Source organism: Callorhinus ursinus, unplaced genomic scaffold (assembly GCF_003265705.2).
Source record: "Callorhinus ursinus isolate GAN/ISIS: 27379988/994484 unplaced genomic scaffold, GSC_fseal_2.0 scaffold27, whole genome shotgun sequence".
NCBI lineage: Eukaryota > Metazoa > Chordata > Mammalia > Carnivora > Otariidae > Callorhinus > Callorhinus ursinus.
In genome coordinates, this window is record NW_027397089.1 from 5,450,820 (window position 1) to 5,473,585 (window position 22,766).

A 22,766-nucleotide genomic window follows, 5' to 3' on the forward strand; every position below is an offset into this window, starting at 1 on the left:
TTGTTTCCTGTGGACCTTGACAACATTTACTGTCTCTACAAGTCATTTGAAAGTATCATATATTGCATTGTATTGTAAGGCCTCTTTTGCCTCTTCTCCTCCCCCTCCTCCACCCCCACCCCCACTCCTTCGTGCCCAGCGCCTGCTCCCCAGTTAGATTGGACTTCTCCTTGTAAAAAGAGACGGCTTCCTTCCATTTTCTAAAACATAATGCCTTGCATCTTAGAGGCATTCAATATCTAGAGCTCTCAAGTAAAATTTATACACAGTTTGAAATCAAAAAGATATTCCAAGCAAATAGAAATGTTCTAGAAATACCACTTGGTAAAGCCACAAGGTGGAGTTAATGAAATCATAAAATTACACTAAATATAACATGAGGAGAGTAAAATTTTAAATGATATTATTGTTTTTGAAAACAGTGAGTGACTTTTAAAATATTCAAAAACATAGGTAAAGATATTTGAGAAAACTAACTTGAACATGAACTCTTAAAATAAACAGTGGCATATTTGAAGCAGAAATTTTGTATTTTTCTCTGCCCTGTGAACATTTTTTTAAAAGACTTACGTATTTTAGAGAGAGAGGGGGCTCAAGCAGGCTGAGGGGCAGAGAGAGAGGGAGAAGTGGACTCCCGCTGAGCGCGGAGGCTCCATCCCAAGACCCTGAGATCATGACCTGAGCTGAAATCAGGAGTCAAAGGACACCTAACTGACGGAGGTCCCCAGGCCCCCTTGCACTGTGAACATTTTTTAATACCTAACGTGACAATTTAATGAATGTATAATTTAATTTTGAACTTATTTGGTATCTATACCTGTATCTTACACGTTGTATTGAAAACAAAAGTATTTTCTAGTTGCTTTAACTATAGATCAAATAATCATTTTAAAGTGACGTTTGGGGCGCCTGGGTGGTTCAGTCAGTTAAGTGTCTGACTCTTGATCTCAGCTCAGGTCTTGATCTCAGGGTTGTGAGTTCAAGCCCCACATTGGGCTCCACACTGGGTGTAGAGTCTATTAAAATCAATCAACCAATCAATTAATAAAGTGGCTAGATCTATGATGGATAGAAGTAGGGCTGTGAGCTCATAATAGCAGCTACAATGTGTTAGCATTTTTATTTATGATTTACACATATTAAGTAATTTAATCTTCTCAGTAATCATATAAGAAAGCTATGATCATTGTCTTCATTTTACAGTTGAATAAGCTGAGACTCAGAGGTTATGTAACTTGCTCAAGGTCACAGAGGGTAAGAGATGGAGCTGGGATTTGAATCCAAGTTCTTAATTTCTACCCTACACTCTCATCTCTGTTGATATAAATTAACCCAAGAGACACATTCTTCAGGTTTATTTTAGCAGCTCTTTAAAAGTATATTTTCTTATTGTTTGCTTGTTTCTCTTAAACAGAAGTGGAGGAGGGATGGACCAGATTCTATTTACTTTATGAATCTGTTCATCAATGCAAATAGCAAAGAGCATTAAATGACGCACAAATACTTAGCTTTGTGATTGAAAGCAACATTCTTAGCCATTGGCTTTGTTTAAGGTGACCACTCGTAAATTAAGACCCAATGGTGAGCATGCCAGTGGTGGGGGGGATATAAAACAACATGTAAAATATTACAAATATGCCTCACAGATGTTACATTTAATGGGATACACATTTCCAGACCAAAAGAGGTATTTGAGAGTAAGTAACTCTCTTCAGACATTTGAAGACCTTGTGGCAGAAGATAAAGGAAGACTTTTTAATGATTGAAACTAAACCTAGGAAAATGGATGTCCTCAAGGAAGGAATGAGCATCCTGTCACTGCAAGGATTTCAGCATAAGCCGAATAACCAGGCCAATGATATTGTAAAAGGGGACATTACCCTGGGACTGAGCTGTATAGGAAAAGACTCTAAGATTCCATGATTACCAAAAAAAAAATTATTCTTACAAACTCCATTTATAGCAAAAAAGGCCAAAGGAGTTTTCTTGCAGGTCAAGGCCAGTGAGAAATGATACACTATAATAAAATCACCTGGATTCCCTGTGGGCATCCTCAGTCTCTGTGAGCTAATTACACATTTCAGTTTCCTCCACTTCGAATCATCAGTTCTCAAAAATAATTGAAATAAATGGGAACACCTGTGAGCTGGTAGTGTCGGGTTTCATTGTGTTAACCATGTATATTCTCACGTATGAAGAAGGTGGTTTCCACAATCCTGTAGCATTAAACGTGGGTTCTCCTTTCTCAACCTGAAGATGTTTCTTGTGTCTTTAGAGCTATAAAGCCGCCGTGGAGTTAAATCCAGATCAAGCACAGGCCTGGATGAACATGGGTGGAATCCAACACATCAAGGTAGGAGAATAATTCACTTCCATGAAGACTTTGCATTTTCTCTTTCTGTCTTCTCTCAAAAGATTGAAAACATATTGTTAATTCCCTCTTTGAATTATTTAAATACCAAAAGCCATAGGTGTTTAAAAGTGAAATTAGCACAGTTTATATTCACTTTGTATTATCTAGATATTGGATATCATGAAGTCATTTGAAAACCACATCTATACAAATTAAATTCCATGATTTTATTAAACATAAAGAAAACCATATGTACTTAAGAGAAGAATCATCGTACAGCAAATAAAATCTGCTTATGTGAACTAAGCCTTGTTGGGGCTTCCGGTAGCTCATTGTCCTACAGCTTAACTCATGGTCAAGACTACAGTGTTAACTTTAAATATTACTTTATTATTTCTTGTATCTAATGTATCTTTTACTCCCTGATCATTTATTGAAACACAAGGTTGTTTGTGGGTTTATTTTTTGTTTTTCCAAAAGAAAAAGCTACCTTTGAGCAAATTATTAAAAATGACCATTGGGAAGGCTGCTGTCTATAAGTAATGAACTCAAAGACTATCATTCATTCATTCATCCATTCATTTTACAAACATTCATACAGAGCATGTTAAGTGCCAGGTACTCCTTCTTCAGGCACTGTGAATAGAACACTAAACAAGTAAGACAGAACTTCCTGTCTTCATGGAGATAACATTTAGTAAGGGAGATCGGCAATAAATAAATAAACACATACATGCATACATGTATACATAAAATATATCATGGTGCTATGGAGAAAAAAGAGAGAGAAAGAAGATAGGAAGTGCCATGGGGTAAGGACTGAAATTTAAAATTAAGATAGTTAAGAAAGGCCTCACTTTAAAAAAGTGATTTTGAGTAGAGACCTGAAGGGAACAAGCCATGTGGCAAAATAGGGAAAGAGCATGTGCAAAGGTCCCTCAGAGAGGGAGCAAGTGAGATGAAATGGTAGAAGCTGGGATTAAAGAAGTCACGGGGTCAGATCATGCAGAGCCTTGAAGGAGAGTGTAGGGTCTTTGGCTTTTATGCAATGCCAAATGAGTTGGGGTCCTTGGAGGACTTTGAGCAGAGATATGCCATGGTCTGACATGTCTTTAAAGGATCACTCTTATTATGCTAACCTATTTTCTATCAGTCTTTTTATTGACAAAACAGTAATATAGTGATTAGCATTTAAACAAAAGCCTAATAGGGTTTACTATTAAGTGGAAACTGGTCACTCTCAGAAACACAACAAAACAAAAGGTGACTTGTGATTATATAGCCAGAAGGGGATAATGGGTGAGTTATTATGTGACTGACAGCCTTGATCTAATAGAAGAACAAACATGACATTTATCAGAGCAGAATAACCTGAGCTCTGACCTTAATGATCTTCTAGGGTGTCCAGCAATATGAACTTACTTTTAAAATAGTAACATAATTTTGAATATTTAAATAGTATGTTAAATAGTTATGTTTTATAAAATAATATGCTCAATATGTTTTTAGATGACATGTGCTTGCCATTTAAAGCAATGGGTTCGGTTGTTAATTTAAAAAGTACAGTAAATAGGGGTCCCTGGGTGGTGAAGTTGGTTAAGCGGCTGACTCTTGGTTTCATCTCAGGTCATGATCTCAGGGTTGTGAGATCGAGCCCTGTGTTGGGCTCAGCACTCAGTGCAGAGTCTGCTTGGGATTCTTTCTCCTTCTCCCTCTGCCCCTCCCGCTCATGTTCTCCCTCTCTCATATCTAAAAAAAAAAAAAAAAAAAGTACAATAAGTACACTCAACACTTTTCCAAAAACTCTTGAAATACAAGGAAAATAGTACATTTATTGAACTCTCAGATTAACAAGTGAATCCATTGTTTTAAATTTAGAGGTACTTCCCCTGAAAAGGTGTTTGGAGATTGAAGAAGGATCTACTGAGTGTATTCTTTTAAAATGTAATGAACACACTGATTAAAAATTAGTTTGTGCAGTTTTTCATCTTTGCAAACATCATGTATTAGGCTGAAGAGTTGAACAGTGAAATTGCCACGTTTGTAGTTGAAAAATCATCTAATATCAGTAAATTCATATGATACAATCCAATATAAATATATAGACCGGGCACCTGGCTTGGATGTGGTCATTTAAATGGCACCATTAGGATGCAAGATTATTACTGTGGGGTCCTAAAGAGCAGTCATTAACTTTCTGTCTTCGCATTGCCAGGTAGTGTGTGCACCAGGCAGTATTAGCCCTTTCCAGGCTTCACTCCTTCCCCGAGCCCGGGTGAAGCTTAGGATACTGAGGGCTGTGGTACGGTTGCAAGTTGGAATAAGGCTTTGCCAGGACATGGCATGAAGAGATGAGAACAGAGTTGTCTCTTGCTTGTACTGTTTGGTAATAAAAGATAATTATTATGAAGCTTCATAAAGGCTGAAATGGATGGACCAAAAAAGCCAACATACATTCTTTATAATCAAAGAGTTTTATCAACTGGGCCACACCACAAAGTCCTACTTTCAGTACTGCCCTACATGCATTTTCCAGAATGGTGTCATGCAGTGGAACTGTCTGTGGTAGCAGAAGTAGTCCTGTGTCTGTACCGTCCAAGGCAATAGCCACTAGCCCATGTGGCTGTTGAGCCCTTGAACCATGGTTGGTACAACTGAGCAACTGAATTCTTAATTTATCGTAATTGATTTCAATTTAAATGGAATTAGTGGCTATCATAGTAGATAGCACATTTCTGGAAATTAAAATATCAGATTCCCCTATCTTAGCATCTCAGAACTGGGGACATTGAATCAAGGGCTATAACTTAAAAAAAAAAAAAAAATAAGGCTTTCAGTTTAATCAAGTAAAGAGCAATTTGAGGGAGAGAAAATAACTGTAGCTGTGGATTTTATATGAAAGGACAAAGAAAGCTGGTAATCAAAGAAGGAAATGCCAAGGCACCAGGCTGAGGACTAAATTCAGAAAAAACTCTTAGCAGAACAATTTCAAAGTCGGCTGTAATACAAACATTTGTAGAGCACTCTAAGGGTCACAAATGTTCACTTGTCTGCATGTGTGTGCAGACATTTGGAAGATAAATGCTGGAGTTGAAAAAAAAATAATAACAATTGAATGAAGCAAATCCAGGTTCTCACTTGTTCAGAATTTTATTTAGCCTCTTATGAGAATCAGGGTTCATAATCATAAATGTTTTCATTTGTGCATGTGCCAGAGCCTGGATCCTGATGTCATTTCCCCTCTCCTCTTTTTTTTTTTTTTTCAAGATTTTATTTATTTATTTGAGAGAGAGAATGAGAGAGAGAGAGCACATAAGAGGGGGGAGGGTCAGAGGGAGAGGCAGACTCCCTGCTGAGCAGGGAGCCCGATGCAGGACTCCATCCCGGGACTCCAGGATCATGACCTGAGCCAAAGGCAGTCGCTTAACCAACTGAGCCACCCAGGCGCCCCCCCTCCCTTTTACCAATATGACAAGTAAGTATAGTAATAAATGGACAGTGTTTACTCAAGTCTGGATGATCATTTAATAATGACAACAATGGGAGCATCAGATTGAGGGCTCACTATGCATCAGGCAGTGTCTGAGCTCCTAATGTGCATTAACTCATTTAGAGGATAGTTAAGCATTTAGTGAGTATCAGTTGCTAGTTGCTACATAGAACTCTCACTTAGAGATGCTATTTTAAATTGTGATGGGAATTCAGAGAGTAACTGGTTTTTGTCCACATGGAGCTGTACTTGAGAATAAAATAAAGCAAATTGAAATTTGGGGGAATGGAGAGAACTCCAACACTCAGAGTTCTGAGACGTGGCAGGTCACAGATCTGAAAGAGGGTGGGCCAAATAAGGAAGGTAAAATTTAGTAGCAGAAAAGGGCCTGGAAAACAGTAATTGTGACTAATTTGCTTGGAACCATCTGGGACAGGCACACATGGTTTCCAGTTAGAAAGCCATTGAACAAAGCAGATGGGGGCCAACAGAGGGTGGTGACAGGTGTCTTTAGCAGGTCAGGGGTGACATGCCTTCCTTCCTGCTTTAAGAGGGTCCAGCAGGTTCATATTGTCACACACCTTGGGTAAATTTGACTCCATATTCTTATCAGTTCTTTCCAGTATATAAAAACTTATATTTACATTAAAGCCCATATTAGGCAAAAGTTGCTTTTATGTTAGTTGGATATTAAAATAATTTCTACCACTAAATAGGTCTAGTGGATCCCAAACTATTTAATCATCACTACTTTTGCATTTTCCCACAAATACCCCTCCTTCTCTCCTTCCCTCCCTCCCTCCTTCCCTCTCTCTCACTCTCTCTCTGCATGTCTAGCCATGGCTCCATTTGATTACTAAGGAATAGTGGCAACCCCACGAGAGCACTATGAAATGATAGTAGAATTGAAAATCTGTTTTTCTGCCATTTCACCTTATGGTATAACTCTTATCCTTCACATTCTCCAACTGGTCTGGTACTTAAAACAAATGGATTCTCCAAAAGCACCAACAGATAAGGATGAAGTTACCCATGCAAACGGGGTTTTCTTCTGAGGATATACCCGTCAAACTGGGCCAGATGATCTGTCTCTTAGTCTCCCCATTCTTCAAGAGCGTTCTGAGGGTCAGACTATAATTGTCGTCTCTCTTTTTCCCCACAGGGAAACTATGTGTCTGCAAGAGCTTATTACAAGAGAGCCTTCCAGCTGGTTCCAGATAGCAAACTGCTGCAGGAAAATCTCGCCAAGTTGGATCGCCTAGAGAAACGATTACAAGAAGTTCGAGAAAAGGATCAAACGTAGCAGCGTTTGACCCAGTCGTGAGGAACAGTGCTGGTGCCTCTGGAGGAGGAAGAAGAGATGGAGGCCTTCACCTCAGCAGGGGCACAACAGAGAAGCCTTCCGCTCGCTCGCTCTGAGTTCAGGGAGGCATGTTTTGGGACGCCTGCTGGTAACCCTGTGCTGAGGGACTCGCATTTCCCTGGAAGAAGAAAGAGCAAGCAAGGGCTAGGTCTGAGAGAAAGCAAAACAGCTACTACACATTTTGCAGATTTTTGTTGGCTTTAATTCCAGGTCTCCCTTCATCTATTTATCTGCTTTTCCAACCTAAGAATCTAATTCCATCTCTTAATGTAGACTTTTATGTCCCAGAAATACAGAGGCTTGAAATGCTATGAAGGTAGAGCAGCTCTTCTTCATGAGATGAGATATGTCAAAGAGGGAAAAAAATCTCTGGGATAAACCATTTGGGTAATTCCACCAAGAGGTAGCTCATTTAGTTCTCCAGAACTAGAGATGAGTGGCTGATAGTTTTTGTAGAATCTTCTGGAATGTATGGAGGAAAGGGCTGTTGCTAAGTGAGCTTTGTCTAATATCCCCCCGAGGATATTGCTAGAGCCCAATTGAAGAGTGAATTAAATTCCACTCTGATGCAAGCTTTTCCCATTGCCTGAGATATCAAAAAGGAAGCTTCTGGGATTGTGTATGGGTGTTCTTATCCCTGGGGGAAAATCAAGGATCTTGGTACCCCTAATTCTTTATGGAAATGTTTAAGATTATTTTAATTTTATTACAAGTATTACTAGAGTAGTGGTTCTGCTCTAAGATTTCAAAAGTGCTTTTAGAATCATAAATGTTTCTGACTCCACATATATTGTTACTTCGGTGGAGAAAAAAACAGTATATTCTACATGAGAAATATTAAAGATATTAACTAAGAGAAATGTTCTACTTTGTTATCTTAACATTCAGTCATCCAGAGATTTATTATTTTTTTGAAAACTATATTTAACCATTGAAAAATCTGTACAATATATCACAAAAATCTTCATAGATTATAAACAGATGAGAGGAGTTCTATTGATTTGTCTACTGAGGCTTAATGAGAATTCTATGCTTTAGAACATGAATGATGGAAATCCGGAATTCTTGGTTCTGTATTTATAATTTTGGAGATTTCATGGAGAATACTCAAAAAATCTAGGGGAGAAAAAAGTAAATTCGTTATTATAAAATATATATTTATATTTAAAAGATGGAGGCCAGCAAAGTTGAACTTACAATTTGACATTTGTTTTTTTAGTTTTATTTATTTCATAACTTATAAAATATTTAATATATATATATACACGCACATTTTTTTTCTCTGTACATAGTGGTTTTAATAGCAGCTTTCAGAACTGATCATACAAAAATTACAAATCTGAATTACAAAGTGAAGTTTTAACAGCCCCTCAAAAAATTTGTATTGATTATTCACTTGCTAAAGCTAAAGAAATTAGGAAGCAGACATCAGTGTTTGGGTGGTAATATATTTTGGAAGTGAAGAAGTTGGAACAACTGATTCTAATTTGGTCATCATCATAAATTAAAAAAGAAGAAGAAGAAGAAGAACCACTCTGGGGAGTGCTGTTTGCAGGCTAAGCCAGGTGGCCTGCAGATGTAATAGCTTGAAGGCGTTCGGATTGCACGTGCTCAGGCCAGGGCAGGGTAAAAACCGTGCTTCTTTTCAACACTGCCCCTCTGTTATTTTTTTGTCAAGGTAAGTCTAGTTAAAAGAACTTCTCTGGAAAGGGATGATGCAAGGAATATTTTGAATGCAGAGGATTCCAGAATTTGAATTAGCACACATGTGTTTGTGTGCATCAATAATCCAACAGTGTATATATTGCCACTATGATCTTCTGTTTCTAATAGTCTTTTAACCGTATAGATCATAAATTTATCCAAAATTTTGCTTAAAATATTTTCATTCTCCTCAAAATTATACTTTTATAGTCCTAAGGCCAAGAAATGTACTACAGTGTTCGTTTTAAATGATCAGTCCGCCCCTAAATTGGAAAAAAAAAAACAAACAAACATGAATCCCTAGCTAAAAACAGTATCTGAGACTTTAATCACAACTCTTTAGAATAATCTGTAACCAAAACTCACACTTAGGAAGTTAACGGAAAAGACTAAGCCCCAAATTTTGAAAAGCAATTATGCCTTACTTGAAGTGCTGCTAAAGGTATGAGGGTACCTTAGTGGGAGTGGTTGAAATGGCGGTTACAGCCTAAAAGTTTCTGAGGGAAGGGGTCACATGGCCTTCAGAAGACTTGTTCTACCTTCTTTTGGGTGCTTTTCTCTTTCCCCATGTCTTTCTGTCTGTCTGTCTCTCTCTCCCTCCCTCCCTTCTCCCCACCCCCCTCAACCTCCCTTCATTGTGACCCTCCCCCCTTCTCACTGTAGCTCTGGCTCATTCTGTGTGCAGACACTGGCATCTCTTTGAACATGAAAAGTAAGCACTGTTGGGTCAGATATTTTTATCCTGATTTAATAATGTCACTGAGATGTAGCCAGTGAAATGGTTCTCATAGTTAAATGGTGCCTATAAGAAAATAAATCACATATTATTTTTCAAAGATATTAATCGTATTTTATAACTGTTTTTATTTGGTTCTTGTAACATGAAATAATATGTGGAATTCATTCTTATCAATAAAAACAGAGAGCCCTGGCTAGTTGTGGAGATATATCCAGATTCCCCTAATAAAAGTGTGCTTGGCGGGAGAGTTGATGGCCCCTTTCTGAGCTGGGATCGCAGAGCCAGCCTCATGGGTTTTCAGTTCATGTGGTCCTGCACTCGGAAGCCCCCTATGCTTGGTTGAAGGCTCTGCTTGAAATTCTTAATAATTTTTGAACGAGGGGTCCTGCAAATCTATTTTGCACTGAATCCTTAAATATGTAGGGTGTCCTCAGTACAAGGGAGGTTGGCCGAGGACAAGACAGGAGTTGCTTTAGTCTGGCTGAATGCTCGATCCAATGATCAAGAGTTTCGCTTGTGACTCTGTTCCTCTGAGAACACTTGCTTTGTTTTCTCAGCTACGTTTAGAGTTCCTTGGGTACATATATGCCCCGCTTACTGCCAGTCTGTCCAGCCTGTCCTGTCCGACCTAGAACCAGTCCTCCTTGCCTTTAAAATTCCCCAGTAAGTGGCAGTCCTTTGACATAGGAGCCATGAGAATGGCTTTACAAGTTTATTTCAACCTTAAGAATTCTTCAGGATTTGTTTTTAAGTGATCCAGATGTTTTCAGTCTGTCAGCGGTATTCACAAAACACTGTTCAGCGATGTAACATAGGTAAACTAAACCAAAGATTCAAATACCTTGGAGGAAAAGAAATTTTATTTTAGGGAATCCTGAGATATATTCTTTTGGGTCTCTCTGTTTTGAGGTTCATCACAAAACAAAGAGGATTGCCAGCATTTTAATTACAGCACCCTATAGTACATCACAGCCCCTAGCAGGAGACTGTGACATTTGTCACAGGTCATACCTCACTTGATGCAGGGGTCAGTAGTGGTTGCGCAGTGCTTTTCAACAAGACTAAATGAGAAAATCCAAACTGTTCTATACAAACCGACCTGCAGAAACTGTCATTTTAGGGGGAATAAAAATAGACGTGTGGTTTCTTACTGTCTCTACTAAACATTCCAGGCCCCATAGATCGAAGAGCCACATTCAGCTGATAGTTGAGAACTGTTCCTTCACACACAGGGGCTCTCAAGCCTGGCCGGACTACTTGATCACCGGGGGCCCTTTGACAGTCTCCGAGGTGCTGGCCGCCCGGGTTCAGATGCTAATACGCAGCGAGGCTGGAGAACCACTTTCAGGCTAACAACTTTAATGGAACTTTTATGAGTTTTATAATCTTTCTTGAGTTTTACTTTTAAATCTAGACTAAAATGAGCCAGAGAATTCTAAAAAATAATTTATGGCACAGATGACTGGCTGAGACTATTGTTTCAAGAATGACAGACAGGTGGGTTGGGTGGGGTGTTTTGCACTGGTGGCAATTGGACTATAATTTGACCTTACATTTTCAGAATTCTTGGTTCTCAGATGGAGAGGAATTACCATTTGTATACACCAGACAAGGCACCCAGTATGTAAAACTCACGGGAGGTGTTCATGGCATAGAGTGTATGCCTAAACTTATGTCTGTTTTGATTATACACATGTCAATTTTTGCTAATTATTTCTTATTGTACTCATTTTTAGAATCTGTTTTTGAGGGAAAAATAAAACCTTTGATCTGATGTGTGAAGGATTTGCATCTTAGATTAATAAATCTATAGGGTATTAGTAACAACAATCAAAGCAAATGTAGTTATGGGTGGTTGGTTTGTTTTTAATTTTTCACCTAGTTTCCAAATCACATTTACTTTGATTAAATTGCATGTTGGTATTTCACAACAATAGGAAAACATAACTATCTGACATCTTTTGGCATTTTTAAAAGAATAAATACCTGTCAAATCTTGCATTTAGGCTGCAATTGAGTGAGATAAAAGCTTACAATGCCAAATATATATATGGACGCATTATAACTTCTTACGATTATTCTTGAAGTTTTGATGTAAAAGAAAAATACATTGAACAGTTCTTCAAAAAATAGCACTTCCTTCATTATTTTTGTTTTTAGTAGCCATTAACTTAAGGAGAATAAAATAACTGCAATCAAAGGAGTGCTTTAATATCAGCAAAATAAAGTGACAACAGAATTGATGATTTTCCTATCTATCAAATGGGTCATATAAAAATGCGCTATTATCACCAAAGATCCTTTCAGTTAAAAACTTTTAGGGCGTGTAGCTCATAAAATCAGCATCCATCACCTTAATGGTCATTATAAGTTTGTAAGTTTAGATCACCATTTACCCCAAAATGGAAAGATAGGTCGATGTCCAGAAGCCCAGTAGTTTCTTCCCATTCTCGGTGGTGCAAATGGTATATATTTATGTCACGTTTGGAAGTTTCCAATGTGCATAACATCCTTTTGGGGTTGCCTTGCTGGCCCAGAGGAGGGGTTCGCCAGTCCCAGAATCAGGAAATCTGGGTGGTAGGCCTGTTCGGCCACAAAGGAGCTGCCTCACCCTGGGAAGGTTACCAAGTGTCTCAGCCATATCTGAAACCAGATTGAAAGCCCTCTACCTCCAAAGAGGTAACTGATTAACGTTGCCCTTAGTTTTCGAAATTAAGATAATCACCGCCACAAACACATAATAATACAACCATAGAAGTGACTGCACTGTTCTAGTGCTTTAATATGGCAGCGATAATTATTCTTATTTTGCAGTCTGTACACCTAAAAACTGGTCATTTTGTTATGTGTCTGGGGGAAAATAGTTTTTCAAATTTCCACCGAAGGAATTAAAATATCTGTAGAAGCCATGGCTTGCTTTTATAATGTGGAAACCATCTGACTTGCTGTGACTCACGTGGATCCCTCCTTTTATCAGGGAGAAAATTACTTGCATTGTGTTCTTTGTTCATGTTTTTATTTTCTCCTTTGATCAGTTGTATATAAATGTACGTTTTTGTTACTTTTGCTGTGCCAGTTAGAAATATATTTCCCATAAAGTATTTCTCCCATTTAAGTCTGATTATCTATGCTTTGCCTCAGTCTTTCCAAAATAAAATTTATGTAAATATTTATTTTATATAAAATATAATGAAAATAATTACGTCTGTTTCAGTCTCTCAAGGGCTCCATGATTAGTACCCACTGAAATCCTTGTCACTAGCTGGTGTCTGCTTTAAAAGAAAGAAAATTCCTTCCTTCTCATTCATTCATTGTATTGCATTGTTCTGTGTGTTTCATGTCTGCTCTCTTTCCCATAACTTGCAGTGAGTGTTTCAGTCCTTCTGCACTCCTGATTTCTTCCTCTCATCTTGCTGAGTAGGTGCCTTCACCTCTTTCTGTGGAGAGTAAGTAAAAGGTAGAAAACAGATATTCTCTCAATAGCCTGCACTCTGTCTACAAACTTCCCTGTACCCGATTCTTCCCCCTCCTATTAACTACAATGGAAGAGGGCCCTAGGCTCCGGATTTTGCCTCTTGTGAAGCTTCGTTCCATCCCTTTACCTCTCTTTTTCATCTTTAACTTCTTCCTTCTACTGGCTCTTGTGATTCCCTTCTATTTTAAAACAGTATACAGGTAACCACCATCAAAACCATTTGGAAAAAAGTGTAAGTCCTTCCTCTGTTTCTTTCATCTCTAGCTGCTACCACATCTCTTTCTTCCTTCTCAGCCAAGCTATTTGAGAGAATTGTCTTCACCCATTCTTTCCATCTCCACCCTTCACATACCCTCTGCTTCACAGTGATCTGTCCCTGCAATAAATAAGCAAATGAAACTTCTGTTTCTAAGGTCACCAAGAATTCCCTTAGTGCTGAATCTTGGGCCTTGGCGGGACTTTGGAGAGGGTTCTAGAGTTTAGACCAGTAGTTTAGCAAGGATGGAAAAAGTTGTTTACACAAAACATTATTTGCCCGTGATTTGCTTGTTGCTCATAGATTAGTCACTAACGCTCCTAATTTTACAACTCTCCTTAGAGTTGGGGCTTCCATTCAGAGTCTTGGAAGGCCTCCAAAAGCACATCATTATCCTGCCCTAATGAAGATATGTTCACATTAAAGGCAGATTTCTCATACATCACAAATCCAATCTGGGAGAGTTCAGCCCACTCTCCCTTGACATCATTTCCTTTTAGATAGATAGATAGATACTTGTATTATATATGAGAATACTTCCATTTAGATGCTGCAACGTCACCACAAACTCAACTTATATTTAAACCCATCATCTCCCTGGCAAATTTAAAACAACCTATTGGATAGGTACACAATTCATATTGAATGGCTTCTTTCCTATTTAATGAGAAGGCATTATTTTGTTACGCCTAGAAGGGACCAATCCTCATAAAAGGACAAGGTCTCACCAGGCTGTGAGTTTTGAACTCTGGAAACAAAGGGAGCTATGCTGTAACAGGAAATGAGACCATGCCCAACCCCATGGAGACTTCTGGGTGAAACAAATGAGTGAATATCCTGCAAAACTGTGTGTGCATCACGCGTCAAAGACTGCATACTGACAGGGTCTGTGGGCCTTGTGAGAAGGTTAGCCATGAACTTGAAAATTTGTCGGTCCAATTGTACTTGCACACCACGTGAACATTTTTCTTTCCCTCCCAGTTCATTTGGTAACAGCTTTGTAGTGGTTTTAATCTGACCCCCTCTTACGAAGAAGAAGTAGGTATTTGGGTCTACCTGGAGGATCTGAGCTTGTGTTGGGGAGGAGTTTGCCCCTGGGGCAGGGGATGTTTATGGTATTCCTGGTAAGATCGCCACAGTGAAAGCAAAATGTACGGGTGAGGTGGTGAGTGCCCCGGGTCAGGCAGCTACCAGAGCTGGGGATTCCCTTTGCAGTGCTCAAGCCTGCAGGTGCAGGGCTTTGTTTTCACAGAAAGGCTGCTTACCTTACCAAGCCCCCTCCCAGTGTCCCCTAGACACACAAGCTTAAAACCCAGGAGTCCTCTACTCAAACTGTTTTGCAAGGGGTCTTTATTTAAAATAAATAAGATGGTGCTTGCTATTCTCAAGAACAGTGCAGTCTGAGAGAACTATTTGTGATGATGGCAGGGTCCTCTGTACGCTCTCAACCAGCCACATGTGGCTACTGAGCCCTTGAAATGGAGCTGGTGTGACTGAGGAAGTGATGTTTTTACTGTAGGTAATACTAATTTAAATAACCACATACGGCTAGTGTCCACTATGATTGGACAGTGCCCCTCTAGAGCTTCTTAATGTTGGTAGATGGGACATAAAAATCAGAGAAACACCTTTTATGTTCATGAGAGAAGGTTCGAGACTGTTTCGGGTTTCAGTGCCAATTGCATTCTTCAAGCTTTTCACGGAAAGGGGCCCCTTGATCTCCTGTTCCCTTCTGCAGTTTCAGGGTCATTTCCCTCAGCCGATTCTCACCTGCCTGTTTCTGTACCTGCATTCCCTCCACCTTGACTGTCTTCTGCTTTTCCGTCCATCTGTCTACTGCCTGCCTGTTTACCTAATTTGTATATCTCCCACCTTGAGCTTTTATTTCTATTATACATGGAAGTAAGATAACTGGGCCTGGGAGATTGGTATCTACCTTAGTAATATATAGAATGTCCACTGAGCTTTTCCCTAATTTTTTGTTAAAACATAAACCCATTACAAATTCTGGCTTTCTTCCTTTCCCAACCTCAAGCTATCTTATGACAAAATAACGCTTATGGAAAAATATGTTGACATGATAATCTTACAAATGAATTCATTTTAATAGTCTTACATGATGGATCCTACCGCTTTGGCCCATTCCACTGAAGCTAATAACACAGCCACCCAGGAAGGGGATGGCAGCTATAAACCTGATCTTTCGTACCCACTCTGAAAATTCTTGAATGTCAAGGGCTTCAACAAGCTTCTTAGAAGGTGGGGCAATCCTATTAATTCCTCAATAAGCTTCCATGAGTCTTCCTCCTTTCAGAAGTGGGCGTGCCTGTGTCTCGTATGGGTGACCAGCCTCCTCGACCCTGGCTTGGGCCACGCTCCCTGGGCTGGAACCAGAATTCCCCTGTGCTGAGCGTGCCAGCCCACTGATCCCCTTGCTCCCGGGATCCCCAGCGGAGCCCCCTGCACACCTGTAAAGGCAGGGCGCGGGGATGATGGGGATGATGGTGGGGATGATGGCGCGCAGCGGCAGCGGTGAGCCCAGCGGCGCAGCAGGTGCAGCCCACCGGCGCCCGCGCAGGAGTGAAGAGCGCGGCGGGCGCTTCCGGGAGCGGGAGGGTCTACGCCGCGGGGCTCGCGGTCCTCGCTCGGTTTCTGCCGCTGCGGAGGAGGAAGCGGGCCAGAGTCCCCCCAGCCCTGGGGCCATGCGGGCGCCGGTCGGGCCGGGTCTGCTGCTCTCGCTCGCCGTGGGCCTCCCGCAAAGCCTAGGTGAGCCCGGACTCCGAGCGTCGAGGCTGCGGCCCCGGGCTGAGTGCTGGCGCGGGACTTCCTTACTCCTTCAGCCACGAAGACGGAAGCGTGAGGGGCTAGCACAGGCCCAGAAATTCCCAAAGAAGGGCCTGCGCCAGGTTTTCTTTTAGAAATTCTTCGGATTCTGGAGTGCAGGGTTTTAGGCACTATGCCAAGGTGCCTTCTCCACGGAAGAATAGCCAATTAGAAGTAATTTAAAAGTCAAATATCTCTTTTCTGGAATAGCCTATGTTGTTCTCCAGTATCTTTAATACACCCTAAATTCTATAATGCTCCCCCCCCCCCGCCCCGCAGTAAGCTCGGAATGGATCTGGGGTGGGGGTTGGAGGGAGCAGGTTCCTCCCCGTCCCTCCCCGCCCCCCCGCCCCCGGGTCTTACTAAGGCAGCGCAGGCTGTAAAGGAGCAGGGGCGTCTTGAAACAGGTCCAGTCAACAAGGGGGTAATTGTGGGATAGTCTCAAGAATATCTTGAGAAAAGAAGGGGGATAGCCTGCTGCTGAGTGACATCAGAACTTTCGTGCCAGGCCAGGAAAATCGGAAGGTGGAATCTTGATAAAGTGAATCCTTACATTGAGGTGCTCCGGGTGTGTGTGCACGCGCGCGCGCGCGCACACACACACACACACACACACACACGCTCTCTCTGCCACACAGGACTGAAGTGTGGGATCCGTGCGGTTGATGTGAAAAGTACAGAAACTGTCTTGGAAACCGGGTTCTTCCCTAGAATTGTTGGTTGGAGAAATTCAACAGTCGGTGGACATCCGTGGCAGGTCAGTATAACAAAAGCATTGAATTCTTAATGAGAAATGGTGAAGTTTTTCTCTTGTTTCAAATATCACAACTCCGGGTTAACATGTAATTTTTCTCTTGACCCTGCTCAACCTCTCTGTCAGAAAGTTTACTTCACAGGAACTATCTTTAACCAATTATATTGGTAACAACTATGTTATATAAGGAGAGTTGACTTCAAATGTTTCTAAGGGAGATGACATCTATGGGGAGACCTATATTAGTTATGTTTGTGCTTTTCTTGTTGGGCAGGTCTCCCTAAAATTAGGGGAGCACCACTGCTGTGGAGGAAGCTTGATCCAAGAGGATCTGGTTGTTACCGCAGCACACTGCCTGGTTGGCCTCAGTGAGTAAGTTGTGGATTTCCATTACTTATCAAACCTCTTTTCATAGCAATAGGACTGGGAGATTTGAGCTCTAAATACGATGGGAGGTTCAATCTCAGTCCCTTTCTGAATTTTTCCACCTGGTCCACCCACTCACGGACCTTCCTGATCCCCAGAAACTTGTATCAAGATCATCTTAAGATTTCCTGTGCTTCCTACTCTACTAATCAGAGACCCCAAAGATCCCAGATATCCTCGATAATTCGTGGAGTTAGTAGTGAGGTGGAGGTGATAGTTACTTGTTCTAATGAAGTATTGACATCAACTGTTTAATGGATGTTCCAAAATTTTAATAATCTCAGTTTCAGTCATTAGGAGGGAAAAAATACTGTGGAAATAACAGATACTTAGCTAGGTTGAGAGTACTAATAATAAGGAGGAGAGTTCTAGGAACAACTTTTATATCTTATTAAAAATGATAGAGCATATATAGACTGGTACAAAAGGGGGAAAAAAAGGCCACGCTTAAATATTTTATGCAGAAAGACAATTGATGGTAGGGGAAAGGGTTCCCAGAACGTAAACACTCTGATGGAAAATCATGACTTCTTACAGATCCCTATCATTTATGGGCAATTATGATGGTAGTAATCATTAATAAAGGTGCATCTCCTTTTAAGACTTAGAAATGCTTAAAGTTACACTAATCACTTTTCATTTAATTATGTGAAACCAAGACAGGCTTTCCTGGGGGAAAGAGCTATACTTATTGAAACATTTTTCTTCGGTTTTAGGAAGCAAATTAAGAGTCTGACTGTGACTGCTGGGCAGTACAGCCTCTCTCAGAAGGGTGAACATGAACAGAAGAGTCCTGTCTCAAAAATTATTATACATTCTGAGTACAATAGACTTGGATATATGAGTTCTGATATTGCACTGCTCTATCTAAAACACAAGGTTGAGTTTGGTAAGTAGGGGAGTTAGCACATGAAAAAATGTAGGAGAAATCTGTTTTATTAATTCTGTACCAGCTTTAATTTCTGTGCATATATCTAAGTAATATTAGAATAGCTAAGTTTTGTTCCTTTTTAAAATTTTGTTTATAACTTATAAAAAGCTGATACAGGCTATCAGTCCCAGACACAAATTATGTATGCTTAACTTAATCCACATTTTAAGTACTCTTGTCTTAGCTGGGCTATGTGCTAGACTTAACTCTAGCCAGGGAGTTTGGGACATTTGAAAATGTTCTCAGAGACGTCTTTTCTGTCATTATTGTGGACTAGATATCTGACACTCTCTCAGCACAGGTAATCTAAACATTTTGGATAAGAATATTAAAAACCTGTTTTTTTTAAAAATGCAAAAAAGAAAAGTGTTCAGTGGCCCCGAACAATGAAAGAGCACAAATCTAGATGAGTTGGCCAGGTAATGAAATAAGCCATTGCCTTTGAGGCATCAAATTGATCTTTAAGAACCTAGAGCTTTAATTGGTCAAGCAAGGAGCCTGCATGGGAGGAGGGATGGGGGATGGGAGAGTCTGGTTGGAGTCTCCTATGTAACCCCTGACTTCCCTACAGGTGATGCTTTGAAAGGTAGGGGAAAAAAGAAAGGGAAATATGCCACATAAAGTGAGGGAATAAGGAAACTTACCTGTTTCATTATTGGCTCTGTAATTATAAGCAAGCCTTCATTCAGGTTTAATGCTGGAATTCCCATTACCTGTGACCAAAAGAAACTATTGCCCCATTTTTCTGTTCCCCTTTACAGAAAAGCTGTGAAGCTCCATTTATGGTAGGGAGGTTCATTTCCTCTCCTCAGTTCTCATAATTGCACGTATTAGGTTTGAGCTATCTGTTAGACACCCAAGTCAATCACACTCTCATGCCAATTCTCCCCCAAATTTGCTCTTTTCGCAGCCACTGACCTCCATGTTGGTAAATTCAAAGGTAAATTCTCAATCCTCAGCTTACTTGAAGTTTTGACAGAGTTGCTCCTACTGTCCTGGAAACATTTTCTTCACTTGAGCTCCAGGAGCCCCTGGGTTTGCCTTCCTCCTCTTTTTTCACCCTTTGCGAGTCTTCTCTGATGATACCGCCTCTTCTCTTGTTGTTGGTGTGCTTGTTCTCTATCTGTCTTTACTTCTTCAGTGTCCTAATTCAGGATTAAAGCTTTAAACACCGTCTGTGTGAAGACTCTCCCAAATATTGACTATCTAGCCCAGGTTTCTTTATATTACATACGCTGCTGGGATTACTAGGAGTTATATAGCTAACTGCCTACTGGTCATCCACCTGGACGGCTAATAGGCATCTCACACTTGATATGTTCAAAACAGCATCTTGATTATCCCCTACATCCTAAATCTGCTTTACCCATAGCCTTCCATTTTGATTAATGACAATTCTACCTTTCCTGTTAATTAAGCTAAACACTTTGCAGTGGGTCTTGATTCCTCTTTCTCTCACATTGATTCTTCTTTCTCCCAGAAAGGTCCTGTTGCTCCTGCCTCACCCTCTCTACCCTTAGCATCCTGTTCCAGGCTACCATCCTTTCTTGCCTGGGTTAATTTTAATAGTCCCTTAAATTGTCTTTAACTTCCTCTTTTGCATGCCTAATGTTTGTTATTAACCCAACCACCAGACTAATACTTTTTGAAATAAGTTATATTATGTCACTCTGTTCAAAACACTTCAGTGGTTCTTCATTCCACTCAGATGGAAATCAGTATATTCTTACCAGTTGACATCTCTGTCCTCCTGGCTCTATTTCTAATCTGTTGTATGTGTGTGTTTCCCACTAAACATTTTTTTGCTTAATCTGTTCCAGCCATTCTGGCCAGCTGTTCCTCAAGCGTATATGACATGACCGCACTGTGGGGACTTTCCATTCTTCTTCTTCAAATGCTTTCTGCTCAGATAACTGCATGGTTCCCTCCCTTGGCTTTTCAAGGCTTTACTCAGATGTCATCTTCTCAATGAAACTTGCCATGACTATCATATTTAAAATTACATTTCCCAGCCCATCCTGCCTTATCTCCAGATTTCAGATCTTCTTTACCCTACTCAGATTTTTCCAGAGTGATAGTACCTAACAACCAAATAAGTAATTTTATTTATTGTTTGCATGCCCACTTCCCCAACACACACTCTTGTATGTAAGGGATTTATCTTTCTGCTTATTCACTGAGGTCTAGAAGAGGGCTTGCCACATAGTAGGACTCAATTACTTGTAGGGAAAACTATCCTTTAAGAACAAGGGTCTACCCTAAAATGTTAGTAGTTTTGGAGGATCGTGGTCGTGCATATAACACTGGATTATGTTCTTCCTTGTTTTACTTTTTCTGCATTTTTCTAAATTTCTAAAAATACGAAATAGTTTTTTATGAGAAGGGAAAACTTTTAAGATATATGTCAATATTACATTTAGGGGGAAAGTGTAGAACCTATGAAATCAACTGGATGCCACTTTTCCAAATATATTCAGTTTGACTTATCTATCTCTGACTCTTATAATTTTCTGTTATTGTTGTTCTTCCAGGAACTGCTGTTCAGCCAATCTGTCTTCCCCATAGAGATGATAAATTTGAAGCAGGGATTCTTTGTATGACCAGTGGATGGTGCAAGATCTCAGAGAGTAAGCGGCATCAAAAGGATACAATAAGAGTGATTCTAGGTTTCTTTGCCCATGAGAAGTGGGAATTTTACTGGCCATGAATAATACATTTATCCTATTTTGCTTTTGTTTTTTTCCCCTGAGTTATGATCCAGTGAGAATTTCTGGTTGTCTTCCCCATAAAAATGACTACACTTAAGGCTCTACCTAAAACTTCTCCTGCTGCCCATTTTGGTCAGGTGTGTCAGAAAAAGAAAACCAGGGGCGCCTGGGTGGCTCAGTTGGTTAAGCGACTGCCTTCGGCTCAGGTCATGATCTTGGAGTCCCGGGATCGAGTCCCACATCGGGCTCCCTGCTCAGCAGGGAGTCTGCTTCTCCCTCTGACCCTCTTCCCTCTCGTGCTATCTCTCATTCTCTCTCTCTCTAATAAATAAATTTAAAAAAAAATTAAAAAAAAATAAATGTGCCTTAACTTCTTGAAAAAAAAAAAAGAAAAAGAAAACCAGCAGTAACTATGACAAATGAAGAAGAATACAGTAAAGGGATAATCAGGAAATAGTAAGAATGGTTAAGTGTCCTTGTCTTTAATATTGCGATTTTTTTTTATATAATAAAGAATTTCACAAAATACTGCTTTATTGACTGAAGTTTTCCTTCTTGGGGAAACTTCAGCGAGGACAATGGTTGACTGACTTATCAGACTGTCTCCACAGCATCAGAATATTCAAACGTCCTACGAGAAGTAGAACTTCCCATCATGGATGACCGAATGTGTAATAGTGTGCTCAAGGGTATGAACTTTCCTCTTCTGGGAAAGACCATGATGTGTGCCAGTTTTCCTGATGAGGAAAAAGATGCCTGCCAGGTAAAAAGCATCAACCAGCCCAGTTATTCAGTATCATGTAGGTGATAGTGGATTCTGCCTTTCCCCATGAGCTGCTTTTGCAGAATTACTGCTTCAAAATTCTTTTTTTGTTCATCTTTTTATCATGCTTCTTTTTGGAGAGAGGGAGGGAAGGAAGACAGGAGAGTTGGTTTCAACATTTCCAACCTAATGGAAGGAAGCAAGAGCACTTTGGCAAACTAATTAGGTCTATGTGTGAATTATTTTTCATTGCACCTTTTGTTAAACATTGTGATTTTTTTTAAAAGCCTTTAATGCCGAATGCAATGCTTGCACAAAATTTGACCAAAGAGGGCATAGCTATAGTAACTGTTGGATAAAACATGTGAATGACCTTCCGAGGCTGACACAGCAACTTACCAAGAAGACTGATCTTCACAAGACAGAGGGGAAAGGGAGACTAATTTGTGAACTCAGGGATTTTAGGTTTTAGATGGAGAAGATAATACTTGGAAAGACATTAAAAAAAAAAAAACTGGAGGAGCAGGTAGTCTTTATTCTTCCCCAGCAAGCAGTTTAGAACTGCTGTGGGAAGCTCCCTAAAATTAGCTGTTGGAGAAAAATTTGACTTTTGTTCTGGGAAAGAGGGGTTGCGGGTAGGAGGCTATAACAGGACAGGGACCAGGAAGAGTTTGGAAGGGAAGAGATAGAAATTTAGAATTATGCCACTTTCTAAATTGGAACACAGGTAGACTAAGAGTGCTTTATCCTATCTGCATCCTTGAGAGACAATCCTTTTTTGGATTAAGCCCTCAAACAATTCTGTGCCTTTTGAAGAGGGTTTAATCTGACACAGGATTGAGATGTGTTCTCAAAGCAGCACATGATTATGAAGGATTATTAAAGAAAGGATCCTAAAATCATGGGTTCAGGGCACCTGGGTGGCTCAGTCGGTTAAGCGGCTGCCTTCGGCTCAGGTGATGATCCCAGGGTCCTGGGATC

The 22,766-nt window shown here is 40.2% G+C and overlaps 2 protein-coding genes across 4 annotated transcripts in view; both read left to right on the forward strand.

Moving 5' to 3' along the window:
• TMTC1 (transmembrane O-mannosyltransferase targeting cadherins 1) overlaps positions 1 to 12,848 on the forward strand; it is a 281,565-nt gene extending 268,717 nt beyond the window's left edge. For all 3 annotated transcript variants that reach the window (XM_073877756.1, XM_073877758.1, XM_073877757.1), the window contains 2 exons: positions 2,276 to 2,353; positions 7,006 to 12,848. In XM_073877756.1, the coding sequence (XP_073733857.1) occupies positions 2,276 to 2,353; positions 7,006 to 7,146 (219 nt within the window). In that variant the 3' untranslated portion in view covers positions 7,147 to 12,848. The remainder of the gene's footprint in view (positions 1 to 2,275; positions 2,354 to 7,005) is intronic.
• Positions 12,849 to 16,016: 3,168 nt separating this feature from the next.
• OVCH1 (ovochymase 1) overlaps positions 16,017 to 22,766 on the forward strand; it is a 49,414-nt gene continuing 42,664 nt past the window's right edge. The window contains 6 exon segments of the mRNA XM_073877759.1: positions 16,017 to 16,146; positions 16,842 to 16,960; positions 17,232 to 17,329; positions 18,100 to 18,272; positions 20,846 to 20,941; positions 21,634 to 21,785. Of these exon segments, the coding sequence (XP_073733860.1) occupies positions 16,083 to 16,146; positions 16,842 to 16,960; positions 17,232 to 17,329; positions 18,100 to 18,272; positions 20,846 to 20,941; positions 21,634 to 21,785 (702 nt within the window). The 5' untranslated portion in view covers positions 16,017 to 16,082.